The following is a 22,708-nucleotide window of genomic DNA, read 5'->3' as shown; positions in this document are numbered from 1 at the left end:
GGAGTGAAGCACGTGAAAGCTCAGAGCTGGGGGTTTCTGAAGTGAGTAATAGCTGCATGTGTTAACCGCTGTGTGGGTGGGAGCTCTATCAGCCTGCTGTTGTTCACCCTTTCAGCGTAAAAGACATGTGGCTACTGGAGAGTTGAGGAGGGTTTGTCTCTCTGTTTGTGCTGTATGACAGGACATTTCACTATGGCAACTTTTTAAAGCAAGTTCACACCCAAATCAGTTTATGAACAAAGTCCACTGCTGAGCATTATGAGGATAAACCTTCATCACTTCTATTAGTTTTTTCTCTCTGTCATGCATAACCTATTGTAGCTGTACACGCCAATGTAGAATTTAATATTTCAAAAAAAAAGTGAGCATTATATGTAAATGTGTAAGTAAATGGTGGCAGTTGAGCAATTATACATTATATTCATACTGTGACTGAAATTATTTTCAAAAGGAGAAATGTTAAAGTGCTTTTTTAACATACATGATAAACACATCAGTTGGAGAGCCAAATTCTGTTTGCACTTAAAATTACACTTAAATTTGATAAAATGATGCAGCTTCCCCTGAACCTGTAATTAATTTAGCATAAATAATGGTTCAGCTTCTAAATATACTTGTATATTTTCTTCTTAATTTGTACTTTTATTTATTCTTTCTTCTGATACTGAACTGAAACTAAGAACGACTCTTCAGTATAGGAGGAAATACAATACACAGACACCTGAGATGCTTACAGGGACAGTCAGGCCGTGTTTCCATCGTAGGATGACGAATGAACTAATCCAGGTTGTGTTTTTCAAAACTTCCAAACCCAAAATAGTGCAGAGGAATGCTGTGCTGTTTTGACGCGCAAGACTGCACAGCTGTAGTTTCCTCTTTCCTCCTTTGACTCATACTACACTCTCAATGCTGAACAAGTTTCTGTCATGTCAAAGAAAAGATTTCGTAACCTCCTGAAACACATTGGGAAGTGGAAATGGTGACTGTTGTGAAAGCCACGTCTGAAGGTATAAATCTATGTATATTTTCAGATTATACCAACAGCTGATCAGATGATATACGGTGCTCAGTTACAATAAATCTATTTCTCCTCAACACTTTTCTACATTCACCTACATTTTGCTCCACCTATGAAAAAAATAACAACCAATCAACATGCATGCATGACTATTTGGATTTATTTAAAAAGTGATATGATCCTGTTAAAGCACCAAAGTTTGTCCGTTTTCTTACAGCTCATGAACGAATCAGACAAAAGTTTTCCAGATTTCATCATCAAATTGCATTCATTCGCACCTGTCACGTCATTTAACATCAAAAAGACAACGATTTTCTGTGTGCTTCTTTTGTTTTCACACAATTGACAGAAACTGTCTTTGGGCCACTTTAATGAACAGTGTGAAGAATAAATCCACTGTGAAAAGTTGCTTTAATAAATAGTAATGCCGATGCAGCCAAGATGATGAGACCCAAATGATGATATTTTGGGGGAAATCATTTGGATATATTGTTTGCAAAACTTAAAATAACCATTTTAAAATTGTGCGGTAACAATTTGGGGTTTTCTGCACCGTTTTTACTCAAGAAGACATAGAAGAGACTTGCCACTTGATGGAAAAGTCTAATTTAAAAAAGTTCTGTCTGTATTAATACATTTTACACACTGTGGATACAGCAACTGTAGATTAAAGGAACAGTTCAACATTTTAGGGACATTAGGCCAGAGTCAGATGGGTAGATTGACGCCGCTCTCATGTCTGTGTGTTAAATATGAGGGTACGGCCAGCAGCTGGTTAGCTTAGCTTAGCGTACAGACCTGAAACAGGGGGAACAACTTAACCTGGCTCTGGTCTAAGCACATCAGCCTACCAGCATTTCTAAGGCTGAGTGGGATCGACCTTCTCATGACACTCTGAAAAAGAGAACAAAGACGTAAATGTCAAACTCCTTCTCAAAGTCGAGGCGTTTTACCTTCTGCTGTATCCCAATGGTCAACGGTTCAAGTTTGTGGCTCCACTGGGCAGCCTGAAGGTTTTTAATGTGATCAACTGTCTAACCTCCAGTTTCTCCCCACTGTAGCCAAGTGTTCTTTATAAACAGGTTATTAGATTGTATGTACACAAGACATTTGATTTGCTCATTAAGGCAATTACTCCATACATGCCTCCGTGATCATGTTTAGTCCCTCTGAAGCCTAAAAGACTGGAGGAACTGGAGGCCGGTTGTGTTAATTCCACCCTATTCTTGATGTTTCTTTTTCTTTTTCTTGTCCTTTTTGGATTTCCTTTCTACCACCTCCCACTCCTCCTTCACTACATCGTCCACCTCCTCTCTGTGTTTCTTCTTCTTTTTGTGAACAACTTCAGACTCTACAGTTTGATCCTCAGTTGGCTCGAGACCATTTGGTACCTCAGTGTCCTTGTTGTGTTTTTTATGCTTCTTCTTCTTCTTGGACGGAGGAAGCTCCTCACAGTGCTGCGCCACGCCACAGGTGGAGCTACAGTTCTCGATTGTAGTCCCTCCGTTTTCGGCCATTTTCCTCTTTTTCTTCTTCTTCTTCTTCCCGGGACACTCCTGCTGTTGGTCCTCATCACCCTCTAATACGATCGGCTCGGTACTGTTCTCTTCTGCAACTTCCAGCTCATCTACTGACTTTTTGCTCTTCTTCTTCTTCCTTTTCTTTTTGGGCTCTTCTGAGTCATCGTTGCTGTTGTGGAATGGACTGGGTTCCTCAGACGGACCTGATGTCTCGACGTCCGCTGAGGGTGCTGTAGTCTGGGCCTGTCCACGAGCATTCTTCAGCTGAGCCATTCGCTGTGCAAAATATTCCTGCATTGTCATGGTACTTGTCACGGTTTTGGTGATGGACTCTGTGTCCAGTTCAGAGGGAGCAGGAGTAAAATTCTCCTCCGTCTCATCCTGAGATTCGCTGCTGTTGCTCTCCTAGACCGAAAAAAAGAAAAAACACAAAAAACACAGAGTATGGATTTAATGCAGCATTTAGAGAATCTACACAGAAATAGACAGCACACAATGGTGGACCAAGGAGCTTAAGTGATCGTCAATCATCGTGCAGAGATTAACCAGACAGATTTTGGTGAGTGAAAAGACCCCAAAATAGGATGTTGATGTAACAATAGGTGTTAAAGGATCCCCTTAAAATAAGCATCACAGACCCAACCGCTTCACATCTGACATTTATCATCATCTTTCTCCAACACTATGTGGCTCCACACATCCAGCTGTGTGTCCTTGCACAGTCAGCTCCTTAGCTGTCATCCCTCTCTAACAGCTCCTCACTTGTAAAGCATTCTGGTGTGAAACAATAGTACGTTTGCTTATAAACAGACCTTATTTCATAAATAAAGTGTTGACATTCAACGAGAGATTTTTTTCAGTTCACCCGCTGACACTTCAGCACTGTTTTGTTATTAAATATAACTTTTTGTGTCACATTAAGAATACTCGGAAATGCTTATAATTGGTTAAGTAAACTATTCTCCTTTAACACAAATGGTGAATTTTCCAGCCACTAAGTCACCTCTCCAACCTTTTGGCTTCATTACTACACAGGGCCAACTTTACAACTGAGGTACAACACGGTCTGGATTTTTTAACTCTACAGCATGAACAATTTGTCACCTCACCCCGCGACCCATTTGTCTTCATTTTCCTAATGGCCTACTCAATGCATAATGATTTGTCGGGAAGAATGCAGAAGCTCCTCCTGAGAGTCACACTAAACAATACTGCCGCTCTGTGTGTTACCTCAGAGATGCTGAAGTGGACGGCATTTTTCAAACCCTACAGATTAGAGATGAATTGAAAGCACTGTGTTGCGCCGAGTCACCTCACGGTTTGACCTTTAAGCTTTTACATTAAGATTACACTACTTTGACCCAACACTGATTGAGATAGACAAGCTAACCGATGGGCTGGTAAAACAATGCGGATGTAGATCGGAACAGATCTAAAGGGACCTGTATAGATGGAAATGCAGAGTGATGTCTGAGGTAACTAATGCAGACCACAGTGAGGGGCTGAACTCAAACGCCGTCCTATCCTATAACTGATAAATTAGTGGGAATTACTAAATATTCATGAAGCATTTCCATTTTAGCTGGCGCAGCTTTTCTTGGCTTTACGGCACTGATTTAACGGCCCAAGAAACTAAGACCAAACGCATGCATTATAAATCATCTACACAGCCAATCAAATCAGTGCATTCCAGAAAGAGAAATAAGTGAGTGAGAGAAAAGTAATTTCACAAGGTGCACTTTAAAAACAGAAAAGTGGAGGGCAAAAGCAGAGCTTTTAATCAAGAATGGACAGACTCTTGCATGTTCAGTCTCCCACGGGCAGCTCAAAATCAGTACGTCTCATATGTTCCGACACTCATTATCATTAGAAGCAGCAATGTGAAGTGCCACTGTGAGACATACCCACTAACATCCGCACTGAGGGCACAGAAAATAAAAGATCTAAGAGCCCAGTATGATAAATCCTGTGTTGTATTTTCAAATGCAGCCCCCTATTGTACTTAAAACGAAAAAAGAACCTTTATTTATCAGTGAAGTTCAGGTTGTGTCGAAACTGTTTTAGAGAAGTGTAGATTCAACTGTATAGTCATTTTGGAGGTGATGTAGTTTGTGGTGCTGTTGAACTCTGTTGTTTAGCCTGCCAGTATAAAACAGTAGAGACACCTCTCTGTTTAACACAGTACAGTTCAACATCACCATAAACTACATCTTCCAAGACGACCATACAGCTGAATCTACACCTCTCTACAACAGTCTCAACACAAACTGAAAATCATAACCTCCACGGAGGAGGACTTATTGCAGGGCTGTTATATCTGATGGCATTACTTTTAGATAGGAGTACCTAATAAAATGGCAATATGCATGTGTATATAGCCCTGAAACCTAACACAAGTTAGATCTTATGATGTTCTGCACCTTTGCTTGAAGACATTTCCACTAAATGGACTTCTTTGAATATTAATCGAATACCCCTGCTGTATATATTCATCCATATATACCAAAAGTTTCATTTCTGTTAAACTAGCCACCAGGGACCTCAGTAAAACCCTTCAAGCTATTTGTCTTAACCCACTAAAAGGCTTTTCATAGTCAATATTTTTCCATGAGGGAATCAACCATTGTTTTTGCAGCCTAATATATTGATTGAGATGGTAAAAAATGATTTCTCTGCAAATATAACCCGAGTTGAGATGTTCTATTTTTGGGCTATAATTTATGAATGAAAATTTAAGTTCTGACAAAAATCTAACATATTTGATTATTGCAAGAGTTACTGCACGACATGTAAAAAAGGATGGATTCAGAAGCCTCACACAGTCATGAGGCACATGATTGAGGCTAAATGACAAGGCAGGTGCTCAAATGGGCAACAAAGTTTTTCTGCCACCTAAGACCTCAACTAGAAAGAACCCCAACTTCTAACAAGGGGGGATAAGGCCCTTCAGGTGAGGTGCCATTAAACAAAACTTTCCAACTTCCCAGAGAAAATCTATACTCCCTGTTACTGCACAATGGCATCCTCTCTGCTTGGGAGAGTGGAGATGGGGCTTAGAGCTGACAGCGCCAAACAACATGTAACTGGGATTTGGGAAGATGGCTGGGGGCCACTTTAGAACTGCCTGTGAAATTACTCTCAAGAGAGGAAGAGGGTGAATGAGCGAAAAAAAAAAAGAGGAGAGAGTGACAGAGAGAAACATCTCCTTTCATTGGGGGGGTGGTGGTGGCTGGAACTTGGTATGTGGTTCTTCCTCGCTGCCTGGGGATCTCCATTAGACCCTGATCCGACGGGAGGGAAAGTGCTGTGCTGAGCACAAGCTGGACACACACACGTACAGTATGTATATAACTCTACAGATCCAGGCAGCATTACTGGCAGCCCTGGAGATTTTTGTTGGCAGGTGTTGAGGGCAACGTGTTACCAAGAAACAACTCTGCTGTAGTGTTTGAGATCTTGTTTTCCCATTTCCATGTGTGTGTGTTATTTTCTCTGGCCTGTTATTATCAGTCGCCATTCTCTGTGTGACTGCCACATCATATAGTATACAGCAGACGAGGGACAATATATCCTCAGACCAGAGCATACGTAACCCAACACGAGCTTCAAGATGAAATATTTTAACGATGCAATAGTCAAGAAAATATAATAAAAGCCATTTTACTAGTTTATAATATCAAATATCAAAAGCACTGCAGTATCGATATTCTAGCAAGCTTCTGTTCAGTTTTAATGAACCAAAAATCTGAGATTCTTTTCTGTCGCACTGACCTTCATTTTCTTCAAGACCTGTGACATTTTATTTCTTAAGAATCTGAAAAAGTTTTTGTTATGCAACATTAAGGAAGACTACTGTAGTAATACTTACATTCCTGGCAGTCACAACACTTCCTGCACGTGGCCTGCTCGCAGTGAAGAGAATTACTTAAGACTTTTTATCAGCAACTGCAGAGAGACTTGAGTTGTTGTCATTGATAGCTTCAGGTTGTTTATTCTTCAGCAGTGGTTTGCAGTCCATTTCTACATTTCCACAGGGACTAGATTTACTCATTGAAGTGGTTAGGTGAAGCCATGGCAACAAGAGACTAAGAATTCAGTGCATAGTGAAGGTAATTCAAACTTTCTCATGGCACAAGATATAAATGGCAAAGGGATTTCTATTTACTGGACTGCTGATACTTAAAGAGAAAAGCAATGTAACGTAACGTTTTACTATTCAAATGCTAAACCAAAATTTTGAAAAGCCATGTTGACTTCCTGTAATTGCAGCATTTTAAAAGAGATTTGCATGAAACTAACACATACACCTTGAGACAGGAGACAACCAATTTATAAAATCAGTTTACATAATTGCTGGAACTAGACGAGAATGATTGAAAAGACAGTCCCAGGCTACAACACAGTGTGGCCGAGGAGTGGAGGGTTGGAGAACACACCTATATCCAGCCATGTCTTCTCCTCCTCCTCCACCTCCTCCTCCGCCGCCCGGGCCCAGAACCCCAGGAAAAGGATGCGCTCAGTGCACTGTGTGCAGTTCTGAGATAAGACTCCTTCGGCAGAGGAACGGTCTGGCTGGCTATCGGGCCCTTCCTGCTCCGCTCTCTCCCCTGGCGGGGGCTGGGGCTGAGCAAGGAACACAGGGAGGGCCCGCAGAGGGTCCCAGAGAAAAGAAGAGGGTGGGAAGACATTCAACAGGCCGCCTCCTTCAAGACACTCCAGTTCTATCTCTCCGTGCTAATGTAACCGATGGAAAGCCAACGGCAAAACGTGCCAGGGTGCCAAGATACCGAGGCCAGCATATTCAGGAGGAGAGTCAATCAAGCCAGCAGAGAGACGGTGGAAAAGGTTCACTAGAGTGCATGTCAAACTTTTTTCACCCAACAAGATCAGCAGAGAAATTTCTTAAACTTTACTCAATTAATTGACAACTGACTTGATCTAAAACCTTTACGAAACAAACAATGCTACTTTATGTCTACTTATTTCTGTGTGAGCAGCCCTGAAGTAGAAACAACATTCTCAGTACTTTTCGGGATGACCTAAGTAATAAGATTTCTGCTCCCAATCCAAGACCTTTTAAATAAAGGCTTGGCCAATACTGAGTCCAATTCAATAATTCTTGGAATTTATTCAGCTTCACAGTATAACTAATTAAATACAAGAGTACACAAAAGTAGGTCTACCGTAACAGTAAATCAGAACAACAATTCAGGCTTTCCTGATAGCCGATAGAGTTGCATATTATGCGTAGAGAGATGCATGACAGTATGAATATGTTGTGGACTGACCAGGATATTAACCTGTAAAATGTCCCTAAAAATATAATAACTCTGTTTGCACCACTTGTTGACACTCAGTCAGTGTGGATTTAATTAACTCAAACCGGCTGCTGTTAATTTGTTCGCAATGCCACTCAATCAATTGTAATGTATTTAGCAATGTTTAACAGAGCACAATGGAGAATTCTTTTACAACTGGCTAGAGTCAGAGTGCGATGTGTCGTAACACTGTAAACGGTCCATCCATTAAATGCCAGGATCGATCCTTATCCGGACAGACACGGGACATTCCTAATGTTTTTATTTACAACACTGAAGGCTAATATGTGAGCACCAATGGGCTCGACATGAAATGTCAAACGTGAGCACAAATTCTTTTTGTTGCTCTGAGTCAAATCAAATCCAATCATTCATTGTTGTGTTTTTGAAGTGTTAGAAAATAAGGAATAAGGAGTATCCAGAAACTCAGTCTTAGATTTTTGACTGACCGACCTTAAAAAAGATTTAAGAATGTTGAATTGTTGTGGCATTAATTCAATACGTTATCAATCAATTCCTAATTGCACATCCATCCACTCATCATCATGATCACGGAGGTCCTGTAAAATGTCGAATAAAGTATTGATATATTAAAAGGCCAGTTTCCCAGTAAACTGGGGAATGTAACTGTGTGGGAGGTTTTTATGCACTAATCAAGTGACAGATAAAACAATTCATTCATAAACATTTCATATTACAACCTGGCTAATACCGCAACCAGGTAAAAATTTAGGTGTTTGGTGTTGTTGACTGTATTTTTCAATTGGCCATTTCACAACAGCTCCAAACCAAACAGTGACGGGGTCAGAATGTACAACCGGGTTTAAAAATAACAGAGAAAGCAATGTGGTTGTATTGTGCAAGACTAAAATGTAGGGTTGAGAAGTTTACAAAAAAGTCATTAAAACCGACATATTTTAAGAGTTATGTCTTAACAATCAGCTAGTCAAAAGTTATAAAGTCACCTTCTTGCTTACGTTAATTAGCATTTGTGAAAGCTGCAGTTGCCCATTTATTTTCTTAAAAAACTGCCTGTTTGCATTACTTGCTGTTTTTTTTTCAATAATTTCCAGCCAATATTGGTTTGGGTCTGTAATTGCATGAGTGTGCCCTCATTGTCCTGCCACAATAATAAATTTGGCGATACGCAAGGTCTATGGATCAAGCCCTGATTAGCCAGCTGTCTCTCCCTGATGAGCACACAAGTCCAGCAGCCCATCCTTCATGAGCCTGATGTGGGCGGACAGAAAAACAGGTGGATACCTTATTCCCTGGTAAATAAGCAAACCCTTTGGTTGACATCAATATTTTTAAGTAATGTCACTGCCTCTGAAGTGATACTAATATTTATCTTTGCCCTCCACAGAAATAATATCTACACAGACTAACAAAAGGTAGAAACTGTAAAGTGACGTAAATTAAATGCCACACATAGAAGCTTTCACAAAGCAATACTTTTGCTAAAGGCATACTTTCTGTGTGTAGTTAAGACAAAACACAAAAAAATGGTTTTTGAAAAATTGCACTTTGTGCCCTGTGCAAGAACGTTTATCATAAGTAACAAATGAAGACAACATTATGTATGCAGCGTGACTGCCCTGTGCTTGTTCAACATTGCAAACGCTTGCCGACAATGCCCCCCTCAAGAGCATAGGGGTGCCCCCACCCCAACCCCAGAGAGGGAAGATACAGTGATTATTTTCCCCAGCTGTGATTTATTAGATTAAAGAGTCAGTGATTAAATGGTAGTCGGTGGCTGTAAACAGCCGAGAGGGCTGGAAATCTTTGGGCGGTTAGCTTCACCAGGCGGTAATTACCCTGGCCCCTTGTATTCTAGTTTAGGCCCGTAACTAAGAGACGGACGCCCGCTTTTTCTTTTTTGTCCTGCGCTAATCTGTAAGTGTCAGCGAGCTGGCATGGCCAGGAGGGAGCAGTCCACTGAACTGCCAGGGAGGTAGGTGGTAAATGTGTGGTGTGTGTGTGCCTTTGTAGGAGGGGGGTTACTTGGCGGGTCTTGGTATTTTTGGCGGTAGAAGCAAAAGGGCCTGTCAACAACCATGCTCAAGAAAGGGAGAGCTTTTGCATGAGGCAATTAGATGTTATCTGAGAATGAATTAGAGCTACTCGGTTTCACAATAAGCGCAGCACTCATGCTCCTGCATGAGTGCACCGGCCTATTCAAAGTGCGGCAACCACACTGCGACGAAGCACGTTTACACCAGCTTCCCCTTTCAACAGATCAATGCAGAGGTTGATGGACAACTGAGCCAAAAAGAAATTCTCTGCTTTGATGTAGTATTTCTATTTATAACGCCAATTATACAACGAAGTGGAACTCAGTCAGTGAAAAATAATCCTCTTAATGTACTCTGAGGACACACTATAAACCCTGTGAAGAATACAAGCGAAATAAACCAAAGCTGCCATATATACTGCATGAATATATACAGTCTTAGCCGCAAACTCTCCAAGGCAACAATGATCAATTATTAACAATTGTTCATTATTTACACTGTAGTAATAAAATTCAACCTGTGGCAAAATAAAGGGATTTGTCTTAACTGATATATGTTATGGGACAATTTTCAAGCCTTTATCCACAATAATCATCCATTTCTTGATAATTTTGACAATTAAAAAATTCAACACCAACTTTACCGCGCACAGGCCTCAGTAGCAACTTGCGAAGGAAACACATAATGGAGTTGTTGATAATTCTTGTTCCGAAAAGCCATTTTGCTTCTGCGCTGTCAGCAAACTTTCACAGCTCGACTCCGCCCATCGGCTCCCTGGCGCCTTGCCGACGCATCTGCCAAACGCTCGAGCCCCCAACCCGCGCTGCCCCTGTCCCATATTCCTGAAGATGATGGTATCGTGGGAGCCCCTGCTGACGTGCGATCCTTCATGTGGAAGACGCGTGGGCAGGAAAACTTGCAACAGGTGCCACCCGATGAGGCTTGATCCTCGGCCCTTTGTGCCTGAGCAGGAGTGGGAGTGGGAGAGGCCGCAGGGGTCACGCTGACCCGAGAGCGGGGTGCACCATACCAACTGTCTGACTGGAGGGCTCAGACGTCAAAATAAGCCTTGTTCCAAATTACACGCATCCATTTTTCTTCCATGATATTTTTAAGGAGTACAGAACTAATGAATGGGTCAATATTGTTACAATATTGATGTTTCTAACAGTCAACTCGTCATATCTCCAAAACGTGATTCATTGTAGTCTTGAATATTACTTTTTTTACCGTCCTGATCAAGAGGCTGAATCGGTAAGCTGGAAATTCAATTCAGTGATTGCATTAAGGTAGAGTAAAATGATAGTAATTTTGGCTAGAGAGTCTTAAATTAACAGGACATACATCTAAAAAACTGAAGAAAAAAAAAAGGAAATATTGAAATCAAATTTTTACACTTATAACAATGACAAAGTATGAATGCCAGTACTTAGACACTGGCATTCATTGATATTTTACAATCATAATATCATATAAATTAGGAAAAAAAACGTTTTTTTTTTGTCTTTAAAACACACAAGCCTCAAAAAAAAGAAATGCAGAAAGAAATATAGGTGGAAAAATAAAACTATGGCTTGTTTCCACCTTTCATCTGAGCTGGCGGCTTTAAAAAATGACTAACTTTTGTTGATGTATGAATCGGCGGGGAGTCTATTTATCAGCAGGCCCTCTGCGGTCGCCCGCTTGGGTCCCTCAAGTCACAAGCCGCGTCGCTCCCCTTTGACTGATTAATTAGCCAATCAGAGGACATTTTTCACTGGGCGGCAGAATGGTTTATTTCAGCTAATGCCGGGCTTTCGAGCTGAGGCCCGTTGGAGCCTCGTCGGCTCTTTCGGCCTGCCTGAGTGGCCGGGCAGAGGGGCAAGGGAGATAAATCAAGCCGGGCTGGCCCTCCATGTGGCTCCCCTAACTAAACCCCCTGAGGAGGGCACGGTGGTGGAAAAGGAGGGGGAAGGAGAGGGGGACGCAGGACGGCCAGGGGCACTGCTCGCCCGCCGATAAGCACGGGGAGCACAGGGCTGCCAAAGTGCCTTCATTTAGAAGTGGCCGGGGCTTTTTGATATCTCGGCAGAGAGAGCCTGTCGTTTGTCATGCTGTGAGTAATTGTGTTGAGGGGCACAAGAGGAGGCAGGAGATGGAGGGGGCTCGCAAGCGTGGGATGGGTGATGGATAACAGGGAGCCATGTAGATGGACAGGTGCTTCACCACAGCTGGATAACCCACACTGGTCAGGGAGAGTAAATAATGGTTTTAAGCATACATTTTCAGGTGGCTACACAGTAAGGTGGAATGAGCTTATGGGTGAAATGATGGTCATTCATTAATCTTGATGATAATGGTTTGCATTTAACAAGTATAACTCACTTTATGTACACCTGTACATAGCGACACAACACAGCTTCCAATAAATTCTACCTGTATAACGTTTATCAGGTGTACATTTAATTATGTGTTTATTAACAAGCATCGTAGTTAATGGTGACGATACTTTTCAAATACGATATAAGAGCTTTTCTCAATAAATGCTTGTCTTTCATTGAGTAGTCTGACCTGGCATTCTGACATTTTAATGTCACACAGCTACCGTACTACAGTTATTGTCTTTTTTCCCCCCTCATGCTTCAAAGTGCATCGGTGGTTGTTTGAAGACCATCAAAAGCACTCCTGCTTCGTTTTAGTTTCAACTTAAAGACATTTTTATAAAATACATCATATGTTAAAATTTTCAATTCAAAGTCAACTTAATTCTTTTTTTTTTTTTTTTTTAAGATTTTAACCTGCCACACAGCTCTACTGTGAGGATTGGAGGTTTACATCTAAATATAGTTTGAAAACAGTAAATCAGGTGAAACATGGTAATGGATGAGACTTGACGGCTGCCTGTATGCACCAAATTAATATTAAGAGGTTAGTAATTTGTCCCTTGTGCACACATGGTCTTTTCAACACATCCTTTGAAGAACAGAGGCTTGTGGGACAGCCGACTGTGTATGTGCGAATGTGTGTGTCTGCCTGTCTGCGTTTCGGGGAGCGTTGTGTGCAGCGATAAGAGGCGAGCAGGAAGCACATCACTGCGGAGGAAGGAAAACCCCAGCAGAGGGGGACTGGTGGAGGGGAGGCTGGGGAGACAGCAGTGGGTGGTGGATGAAGTGCAAGAAGATTCATGAGCGGGAAGGAGGGCAGTTCTGGAGAAACCGATCCAGATTTGGTCAAGTTGTCTTGGCATCACCTTGTCAGGATGCAGATATGTGATAATGCGACTGGTGGCTGCCTGTGGAAACCCGTGCTAATCAACTGCAACTCTAAACCAAGGCTCGTCATGTTGATATAGTCATTGCTTAGGAATACAACACTTTGGGGCATTGAGATTATTGCATGCGTGTACGTTGTAGAGTGTGTTTTGTGCTTCAACAGTACTGTAAACACAGATCAAGGTGCGCCGAGGGTCACTGGCAGTGTCACGGATACAATCACTGGAGATCCTGCACAATGCCTACAGCTTGATTGGTCCATCACCCTCTTTACCTCTTCCCAGTAACCTCAGATGTTGTTGGGCTTTAGCACAAGGCCTCATGGGAAGCCATTGTAATTGTGTTCAGTGTTTTCGATATGGTCAATGGTGTCCCTCCTGGCTGAAAAATAACAACCCATAACCAAACGATTAGGGAGAAAATGATGGTGTGTATTGCTCGCATTTCCAATGTTAATCAACAAGGGAGCAGCAGCCATTGTGATGTTATGGCTCGGTACCTGCATGGGAATAGAGAAGGTTTTTCTCGTGCAATTTATGGGTTTTTAAGATGCCAATTTCTTCAAGCTAAATGCTTGAGATAAACGGAGGGAGCCAGCAAGAGGCTTTGCTGTATCTGGGAGTCCAAAAGCTACATTTGTCATTGTCCTTCTGGCTCTGTATGGGGTCAGCAGAACCTGAGACACCAAAAATACCAGCTTAGTAAAAGGTCTATCAATTCATAATCAAATAACTAACCGTTCTGTGTCGCCTCTCATGTCTTATAATAATCATTTCATGGACAACGCGATGCAATTCTAAATAAATTCAACTGTACCTTTGATGAACGGTAGAGCCGTTGCCAATTAAATTAATCACCAACTATTTTGATAATTGGTTTGGTCGATTAAAAAAAAAATTATTCAAGTTGATTGAAGAAAAACTAAGTCAAAATTGTCTGATTCCAGCTTCCTTAATGTGAATATTTTCTTGTTTCTTTAGTCTTCTATGACGGTAAACTGAATATCTTTGGTTGTGGACAAAACAAGACATTAAAGAATTCATCTTGGGCTTTGATTTTTTCATTTTCACATTTTTTAAACCAAAAACTAATAGATTCATTGAGAAAACAATCAACGAAAATAATTGTGAGCTGCAGCCCCAGTGCATAGCAAGTTGCTCATGTTTAATTTCAGCCACTAGCAATAATAACTCAAGCACTGTGGAAGAGACCAAACCCAAGTTCATCTATTAAGTAAGTTTTGTTTTTGATAAGTAAGCCAAAGGAATTTACTGAGCCTGAAATGCAACTTGCATCCGTCTGAACCTGCAAGCTACATTTCAAAATCATGAGAGCCAGCATAACGCCAAATGGCAAAGTGACGTTTGAAGTGACCGACCACCAATGCCAAGAGCAAAAACTGAACTTTTTTTGCAAGCGTCATCATTTCAGATTTCTGCGCACCTCACCCCAATTTTGGTTTGCCTTTAATAATGCCCGATGGCATTATAAATCACCTGATGTGAGCGCTCCAAGACAGAGGCAGAAAAGAGACGATGTGCGAAGAGAGGAGTAGGGGGTAAGAGTGCAAATCCTTTAACTGGATTTAGGTGCTCTTGCCGCCATCAGTGGCCTGTTGGCGTTGTTAAAGCTGCATGCTGTGACATGGCTAATCTGGGGCCACAGGCTGCTCAGGAGCTAGGCACTGCAGAAGCAGAAGGATGAGATGACACCGCAGCGACTGATGGAGGCAACAGGACCAGTGGTCATCCTTAATTAACAAGACAGAGGCAGATAAGCTTGAGCCACCTGGCCAGAGGTATGTTACCTTCACCCCCAGTGCACAGTTGACATTGAAGTGGGCTGAGAGAAATCAGTTTAAAAAAAAACAACTGTTTCACTGCAAAAAGAGTAATTTAGACCTTGAAGAAGGAATATTTTCTAAATAATTAGTGCATATAATCAATCATTAAAGATATTGTAGTCATGATCCATATTTTTGTTAGATAACTACAGATAGTCTGTGAAAGACCACAGTGCTGTCGAGCCCTTCAACTATGAACTTGAATCTGTGTCGGAACTTTTTATGTTTAGGTTGTTTTTGTGTAATTGTAGAGAACGTAACTAATCTTCATGTCCCTTACCTGCTCTTGGTCTTTGGCAGATCTTCCTCTCTTCCCAAAGATACAGTTAAGGTCACTTTCGGTACGGGAGGACAGATCCTTGCCTAAAAAAAAGGGGAAAAACACACATAAATTAAAACTCACTTTAAAATTAAAAATTGCTTGTTTTTTGGGCTCTATTGCTCTCATTTTTCCCAAATACAAACAAAAATGCCGACATCTTAAGGGCAACTATTTTACATAAGTTGTTGTTGAAAGCATGAGTCTGTTTGTGTGTCTGTATATGTTTGGGGGTAAAAGGTGGACTCTGGAGTAAAGAGAGGGGAGGTGTGCGTGGTTTGCTTCTTGGGATAAAACGGCAAAGAAAAATAAACCTCCGACAAGGTCTGCCACGCCACGCCTCCGGATTCCCATTTTCAAGCCGGGCCTCAAAGACTCCTGAAGCACACAGTCGTCTGTCTCAAGCCCGGGTCCTGTTCGTACAGCTGCATCCTCTTCCTTCAGCGGGGCTCTGATAACATTTGGTTATTTATTGCTTTTAAACCTCTATCTCCCCTACTCTTGGCTTTGAAAGTCGCTGCACATGCAGGTCTAAGAAGTAAAACCAAGAAAGTACGTTGAAAACTTAAATAAATGAGGAGGGGGGCCTGTGGTGTTTGTCGTCTAGTGAACTCAGGTCAAACGTAAAATTATGCCCAATCTGACCTTTCTGCTGTTTGGATGAGGAAGTACCTGTCAAAATCCTCAGGCTTTAAGGTGAAAGTGCAAATAACAGTGCTCTGATAAAAAGAAGCTTCACCCTGATTTTCCCTTTAACGTTCAAAAGGTGGTCAAATGCCGTTAAGCAGGATGAAGCATGAGCAACGTGGAGTGGAAAGTGTTACATGCTGGTTTCCAAGGACACGGTTGAAATGGAAACAACTGTCAATGCAGACAACTAGTCCAACCAGACCAACAAATCACTAAGACTCTACGGAGAAACACGCAAATACCTAAAGATGTAAAATAAAGTGAGTGTTTACCACAAAACTGGAGGCAGCTGTGATATTTTTTGGGGGGGGGAAACAAATGAAGATCTTCCATCCAAGTGGCCCTCAGCTCTTTAACTTGACAATATGTTGTAGTTCATGTGGTAAGTCATAATTTCTCAAATGCAAAAATCTGTTGTTAAAAGCTCAAATACTGCGATAAAGCCAGCCAGACAGAGCAAAGGATGGAGGGCTGTAGTTAAATTCTGCATCAACCACCCTTGCTGCCGTGACAGGTGATAGATGGAGGAAGCAATTAAAACTGGGTTACTGGTTTATGCTGTGGGCCCGGGACCTAAGCAGCGGAGATTTTGGTGCCTTTCCCCACAAACAAAGGCCATCAATCCTCAGTGCTGGCAGTGAGGGAGCCAGCCTGAACAGGATATCAATAAAAAAAAAAAAAAGCAGGAGAGTGCAGAGGAGGCCTGCACTGAGCCAGAGAGGGAGATGTTTGGAAGGTTCTCAGATGCTACTGTGGCCACAACATTTTTTGCAGCCATGATTCACAGCCACAGATTTAATATAAAGGGCAATTAACCAATCATTAATAAATTAATAAACACAACTAACATGTGAGTTTAGTAAGAAAATACTATAATTTTAAAGTGTATTACAATTTGTTTATCTGACTGGATATGAAATCAGGTATTTCATGGTACATTCAATGGTTGACCTTTGCCTGATCACAGACAGTCTCTGCACATCCAGAACTATTAGAGTAGTACCTGACTTTTTCAACCTCTCGTGTAACAAGCTTAGCAGCGCTAAATCTATTACCAAAGCCTTATCTTGGCAACAGCTTCACAGATAGGGAAGCCGCCGTCGCATGCAAGCAGGCGTGGTCGCTTACATGTTGCCAGGTAACCCTTTGGTTGGCCACGCCAAACCAGGCCACAAGCTGGATGCAGTATGGCAATGACAATAGGAGATAATTCTAAAAGAATTAAACAAAAAAAAAAATGTTTTTGAATAAGACTTGATGTGGCTGTTGCCTGCCACTGTGAGAGGACCGTACATAATTTCAACGTTTAAACATCTCATAATTGACAGTTTGACAGTCAAAGTGCACTGGAAGCGGATGCCTGTTAGACCACTTAAGGCAGGCGGAGAACTCAACAGGTTTCTAATTACATTAAGAGTCAAGAGTGTCTGCATCTCTTCTGTTGCATGACAACGGTTGCGGCATCCAAGAGAAGAAACGGGTTAAAATGGTGTCGTGTAACCAAAGACAGTTGAATTGACAGTTCTGCTGCAGCCAGAGTCACAAATTGGCTTAAGATTGAATTTCCAGTGAAAACATTCTCATCGCCTAAATGATCTCCTTCTCTGCTTTCTGTAAGAGAAAATAAAGACACTGAAAGGATGGCAAATGTCTTCATTTGACAGGAGTAGTGTCATATGCTACCTGCTCTTCAGCTTCCCCTGACACTGATAAACAGCTGGCGGTGACAATAGAAGGAATCTCCTCAAAAGGATTAGAACTTAAAGCCCTGCGGGATCAGACTTTATTAGTTGTGTGTGTATCCTAATTCAAAAGGCGATAAAAGAGGCCAGAGTGCACAGTAAACACTAATGTCCAGCGATGAACAACATAACATGGCTGCCAAAGTGACTGGCCAAAACTCTTGAGCAAGGTATTGTTTGTGGCACTTTGGGGTGGGGGAACAGCTGTAAGGATAGAGGGGTCCAAATAGAAGTGTATCAGTTCAATAAGCTCACAGTTTAGTGAAAGACACAAAGTTAACATTATGGTGCAATCAAGAACAGCATTCTCCAAACACATTAGTTAGCCACAAATCCAGATTCCCAAAGCAAATGTGGTAAATTGTGCCGTGAGGTACCTTTAAACAATGTGACGTGATATCTGGAAACGGCACGGATGCATTCACAATCAAAGCAGCAAACCGATGCAGACTCGCAATACACCAACTGAGCCAAAGGTGCCTCTGCACGAGTAGGAAAATTGGCTCTTATATGGAGTTCTATGACTAATAACGTATGTATGGAGGGTGAGGCTAGAAAGGAGAGCATCCAGAGGAAAACAAGAAAAACTGGAGTCATCATCACACACCTAAAGTGTCCCTTGAATGATGCATCTAATCCATTGGGGACAAGATCTTTTTCTGGCTCCTGCCAAATTAAGATCACAAAAACAGGGTGAGAGGGTCTGAGGGAGAGACCGAGGCCACGTTTTATCAGGCAGGGTCATCTAATGGGTCACGCAGCCCCTGGGAGGAGTTGTTTTTGGGGGGCTAGTAAATGGACATGCCAGATGCCCCAAACAGGAAACAGGAAGTTGCTATTGAATGACGTAAAATGTAACAGGCTCTTCCAGGTGAGGCAAAAGTTGAGATATTTTGTTTTCCCATGTATGCTGACCTCTTGACGTACATCTGAACCCAATACCAAAAACTATTACAGACGAATTACTTTAACACATGTTAATATTTCATGAGCTTGCACGACTTTCTTGCAAGAGAACTTGCAGATTTACTGTAATAAAATACAGCCCTGTATGAATCCACATTGGCCACATTTTAAAAATAGCACATCTAACTCGCACACAAAACACCAACAGTAATACACACCCTGACAATCTTATTAAGAAATTGTGCCTGTAATCACTCAACTATGCTCCATGCTCAAGTAAAGCGACTCAGCAATAAAATATAGGTTACTGGTTACTCGTTTTGGTCTCCACTGGTCCTGAACACTAAATTCCTCCTCGTGCCTATCGGTGTACTGGCCTTGACCAGCAAATCTTGACTTCCTGACGTGTAAAGGAGTAATGAAAGTAAAGGGAAGAGTTATTAATAGCCTCCCCGAGCACTGACCGGGCCGACTGACCCAGCACAGGCTGATAGAGCTCTGATCAGCATCTGTGGTCTGAGCCAAGTGCACAAGGATCAGCCATGGTTAAAGGAGGCTGTCTGTGTGGACTGTAAAAAATGCAGAGGTTGCTATGCAATTTTGCAAGGAAATGGAGGACAATTTCTGCTATGTGGTGAACATTGGAAGCAGTTTGGCTGACATGATAATACAGATGCAGTTTCAAAAGTTAAGCCAGGTGAGACTGAGAAAAGAAAACACTGTGTGCACAATTAGTATCTTCCTGAGCCATGTTTATCCCCGTGGTCTCTGCCAAAACATAAACCCACCTTTAGTGAACTTCATGTAATGCACCCTCTTTCTGGAGGTCTTGGACTTCTCTTCCAAACTGAATCCTTTTGGCTCCCCCGGTGGAGGTTCTACGGACAATAAGACAGTATTATTAAAAACAATACCGCATGTAGCTATAAATTCAACATGTTCATTATCAATGCACATCTTTACCATCTGGGTCAGAACAGTATTCTGTATGTGCTTTGTTTTCGATAATGAAGACGTTTAATGTGAGACAGTGACTCTATCCAGATGTTGTCTCTGCTAAATGTTGCAGTGCAGCACCCTCTACTGTCCAACGGATGGACCAACCAAGCAGAAAAAGCTACATAGTAATTTGGTGGTCATGCATAGTAAGACACATTGCCACAGTGTTGGGACAGTTACAACTGAATGCAAGTGTCAACTCTAGTGAATAATGTAATCTATGTTACTACCCACCTAATTAAGAGACATTGGTTTGTGAAGTGTAAGTGACACTGTTCACACTAACACCCAGTGATGTTAACCACCACAAAATAATTCACAACCCGTTTGGAGACACTGCAGCATATACACGTTACACACTGTAACACTTGCTGTTCGTACATACCAGTGCTGCTGTTTTGACCATGGCAGTTGTTCAGCTGAGCCAGAAGCTCATTGAAGTCATCTTGGTGGGCGATCCAGTTGTCCTGCAAACACAGCAGATCTCAACACAACAGAACTGTGACACTTCTATTTGACATTATCATATCATAGTGTCAAATTATGTTATATGGAAGATTAATATCCACTGTCAAAACGATTATTGTGTTCAGTTTTTGTTGAAACTGTCTTTCAGTCTGTCTGTAAGTTAACTTTATGGTCATTTTGGAGGAAGCAGTTTGTGGGGCTGTTGAACTGCGTTATAGTAACTGGTGTTACTCGTAGTAACCTGTTTATATCAATGAGGGTCTGCTAAATATCAGACATTCCTCTCGATAAAACCAAAAAGCACCAAAATGATATAATACATGTAGAAGTGCAAATGTTTGCATGAGATAAGGTTGTTACCTATAAATATTAATATCAACTTGAACCATTGTGTCAGTCCTTGGAAAAATGACTGCCATGCTAACTTAATATTACTATAGTTCTTTGAAATCATGTATTAAAGGGGACAGTCTTAATATTTGTATAGTAAGACTGTCTTTCAAATCTGTAGTCAAATAATTTTAATTATTGAGACTGCAATGGTTGTTGTCCAAGCAGTTTAAAAACACCCGATCACATCACATAAAAATGCACTGTTCCCAAGCATTAAAACGTACTTATCTACTAATAATCCTGTGAGAAATGTAATCTAATATATATAATATATAATATATATATATAATATATAATGATATAAAATATATATAATATAATTAATATAATCTAATAATCTGTATTAAATGTCAAATGTACTGACCTCATAGTTGGCACTGGTTCCAAGACCATAGTTGTTATTTTTAACTTTGACTTTGATATGGTCAGTGGAGCCTTGCTCAGTTTTGCCCAGGCCCTAAACAGGAGAAGAGAGGACATAACATGTGACAGATATTCAACAGCTCATCCATTCACTGACAGTGTCTAAAGAAACCACCTCTGCTGCCCCAGCCTGACACAGTGGAGATCCTTCCTTAGCACACTCACCTTGCCCTTGGACCAGCCCATTCGCTCCAGCATCTTCTGGCCGAATTTGGAGTCATCGTTGCTCCAGGTGCTGTTCCTGGGGTCAACAGACCACTTCTGTTTCCTCCGGGCTGGACAGAGAGCAGAGACATCATTACATAACAGTAATCCAATAAAACAACAGGACATGAGGTGTCATGTGCATGTAAACAGAGTGACAGACAGCTGCCAGTTTCTTTTTATCCAACTCTCTACTATTCGGCGAGAGACCAATGTGTCACCGTTTACAGCAAGTTCATTTAAATCAGCATGTAAATTCAACAAAATATTCTCCATTGAGGACAACACATTCAGCTAAAATGATGGCAAGTTGCTGCAGTTACAGTTAGAATAGACAGCACGTGTTTACACAGACTGCTGTAGCTAATGCTAATGTTAGCTACCCGAATAGTTTAACAAATACGGAAAATTGAATGTTTTCGGAAGAAGCTTTCTCAATAGCTGGTAGCGGCGGTTGTTTGCGATCACACATATCATAAATACCTATTAATACACAAAAAGAAACAAGGAAAAAGCAAATAAAACCGTAGAAGTAATGTACGTACGCTCAGCAAGCATGGACATCCTGGGGTCCTTAAACAGCTTGACGAAAGTCGAGTAGGCTTCCCAGAAAATGCCTGAATAAAATATGTGTAACCCTCGTTGTTTGTTGTTAAAGATGTCCTGGTAAAAATATATCTATTGTGTGGCATATTCCATACAGATGAATGTGTTTTATTTTAACTTTTAATATGATCGTTCTTTTATTTGTATCACAGCAAGTGATGATTTTCGCCAACAGAGAGCGCCACAGCCACAGCATGAAAACATGCTACATGTGCTGGGCCACCAGGTCCAATGAGGCCAAAACTGTCAAGAAAGACACAAGAAAATATGGCTAGTACCATAAATGTTTGCAAAATATCATTTATTTATACACAGACACTTAAATTAGTTATTAGTAGATGGAAGGATTATTCATGTGTAAACAATAATATTATATACAATATATCATCATAAAAATATTTTTTGAATTCATTTGAAATTCATCATTTCCAATCAATTTGTATGAAAACAAATACCACATACATCATCGTGAGAAATGGATCAAACATTTTTTTTTAAATCCTACTAATATATATGTTGATTCTTTTGTCAGTAATGATGTATGTGGTATTCATGTTTATGTTTGCGGTATTTAGTAATTACTGAAGCTCCACCCATAACTAAACTATGATGTGCCCAACTCAAACAAAGTATGGCATAACATGGTCCTGTTACCTGCAGCCAATGTCATAATGTTTTTACTGATGCATGTGATGTGCCAAACCTTTGCTGTCCAAGGTCACATTTCAACAGATCTGGGTAAAAAGCTGCTTACTGTTCTGGCAGAAAAAGCAGAACCGCAAGCGATCGTGAGCATCTCAATATAATGAAGAGAGCTGAGATGCTGCTTTAAATTATGGGAACAAAGATGTAGATGAGCATCATCATGTGAACATGGCTCCAAATGGGCTATTCACATTAAATTATCTCGTTTTTTACAAGTTCTTCTGCTGCCAACAAACTCAATTGCAGTCTAAAACAGGAGCAAAAAGCACTTGAAGATTTTAGCCACCA

General features: G+C 41.1%; 1 protein-coding gene across 1 annotated transcript; it reads right to left on the bottom strand.

The window, feature by feature from the left end:
* Positions 1 to 1,156: 1,156 nt before the first annotated feature.
* Positions 1,157 to 21,683, bottom strand: pinx1 (PIN2 (TERF1) interacting telomerase inhibitor 1). The gene is made up of 7 exons (XM_070849195.1): positions 21,655 to 21,683; positions 21,071 to 21,180; positions 20,847 to 20,939; positions 20,007 to 20,088; positions 19,411 to 19,500; positions 15,246 to 15,328; positions 1,157 to 2,943 (listed from the first exon to the last, which is right to left on the bottom strand). The coding sequence occupies exons 1-7, from the start codon at positions 21,671 to 21,673 to the stop codon at positions 2,239 to 2,241; spliced, it is 1,182 nt and encodes a 393-aa protein (XP_070705296.1). The 5' UTR covers positions 21,674 to 21,683; the 3' UTR covers positions 1,157 to 2,238.
* Positions 21,684 to 22,708: the final 1,025 nt, after the last annotated feature.

This window comes from Pempheris klunzingeri, chromosome 18 (genome assembly GCF_042242105.1).
Source record: "Pempheris klunzingeri isolate RE-2024b chromosome 18, fPemKlu1.hap1, whole genome shotgun sequence".
NCBI lineage: Eukaryota > Metazoa > Chordata > Actinopteri > Acropomatiformes > Pempheridae > Pempheris > Pempheris klunzingeri.
The sequence above is the reverse complement of the archived record's forward strand: the minus strand, read 5'-3'. Positions and strand labels throughout refer to the sequence as shown.

Bases quoted from the DNA above. Each gene is read 5' to 3' on its own strand.
- pinx1 (XM_070849195.1), bottom strand. The intron at 20,940-21,070 runs GTGAGTGTGCTA...TCTCCTGTTTAG, and splicing joins TGGGCTGGTCCAAGGGCAAG to GGCCTGGGCAAAACTGAGCA. The intron at 2,944-15,245 runs GTAAGGGACATG...TTTTCGGTCTAG, and splicing joins CTGCCAAAGACCAAGAGCAG to GAGAGCAACAGCAGCGAATC.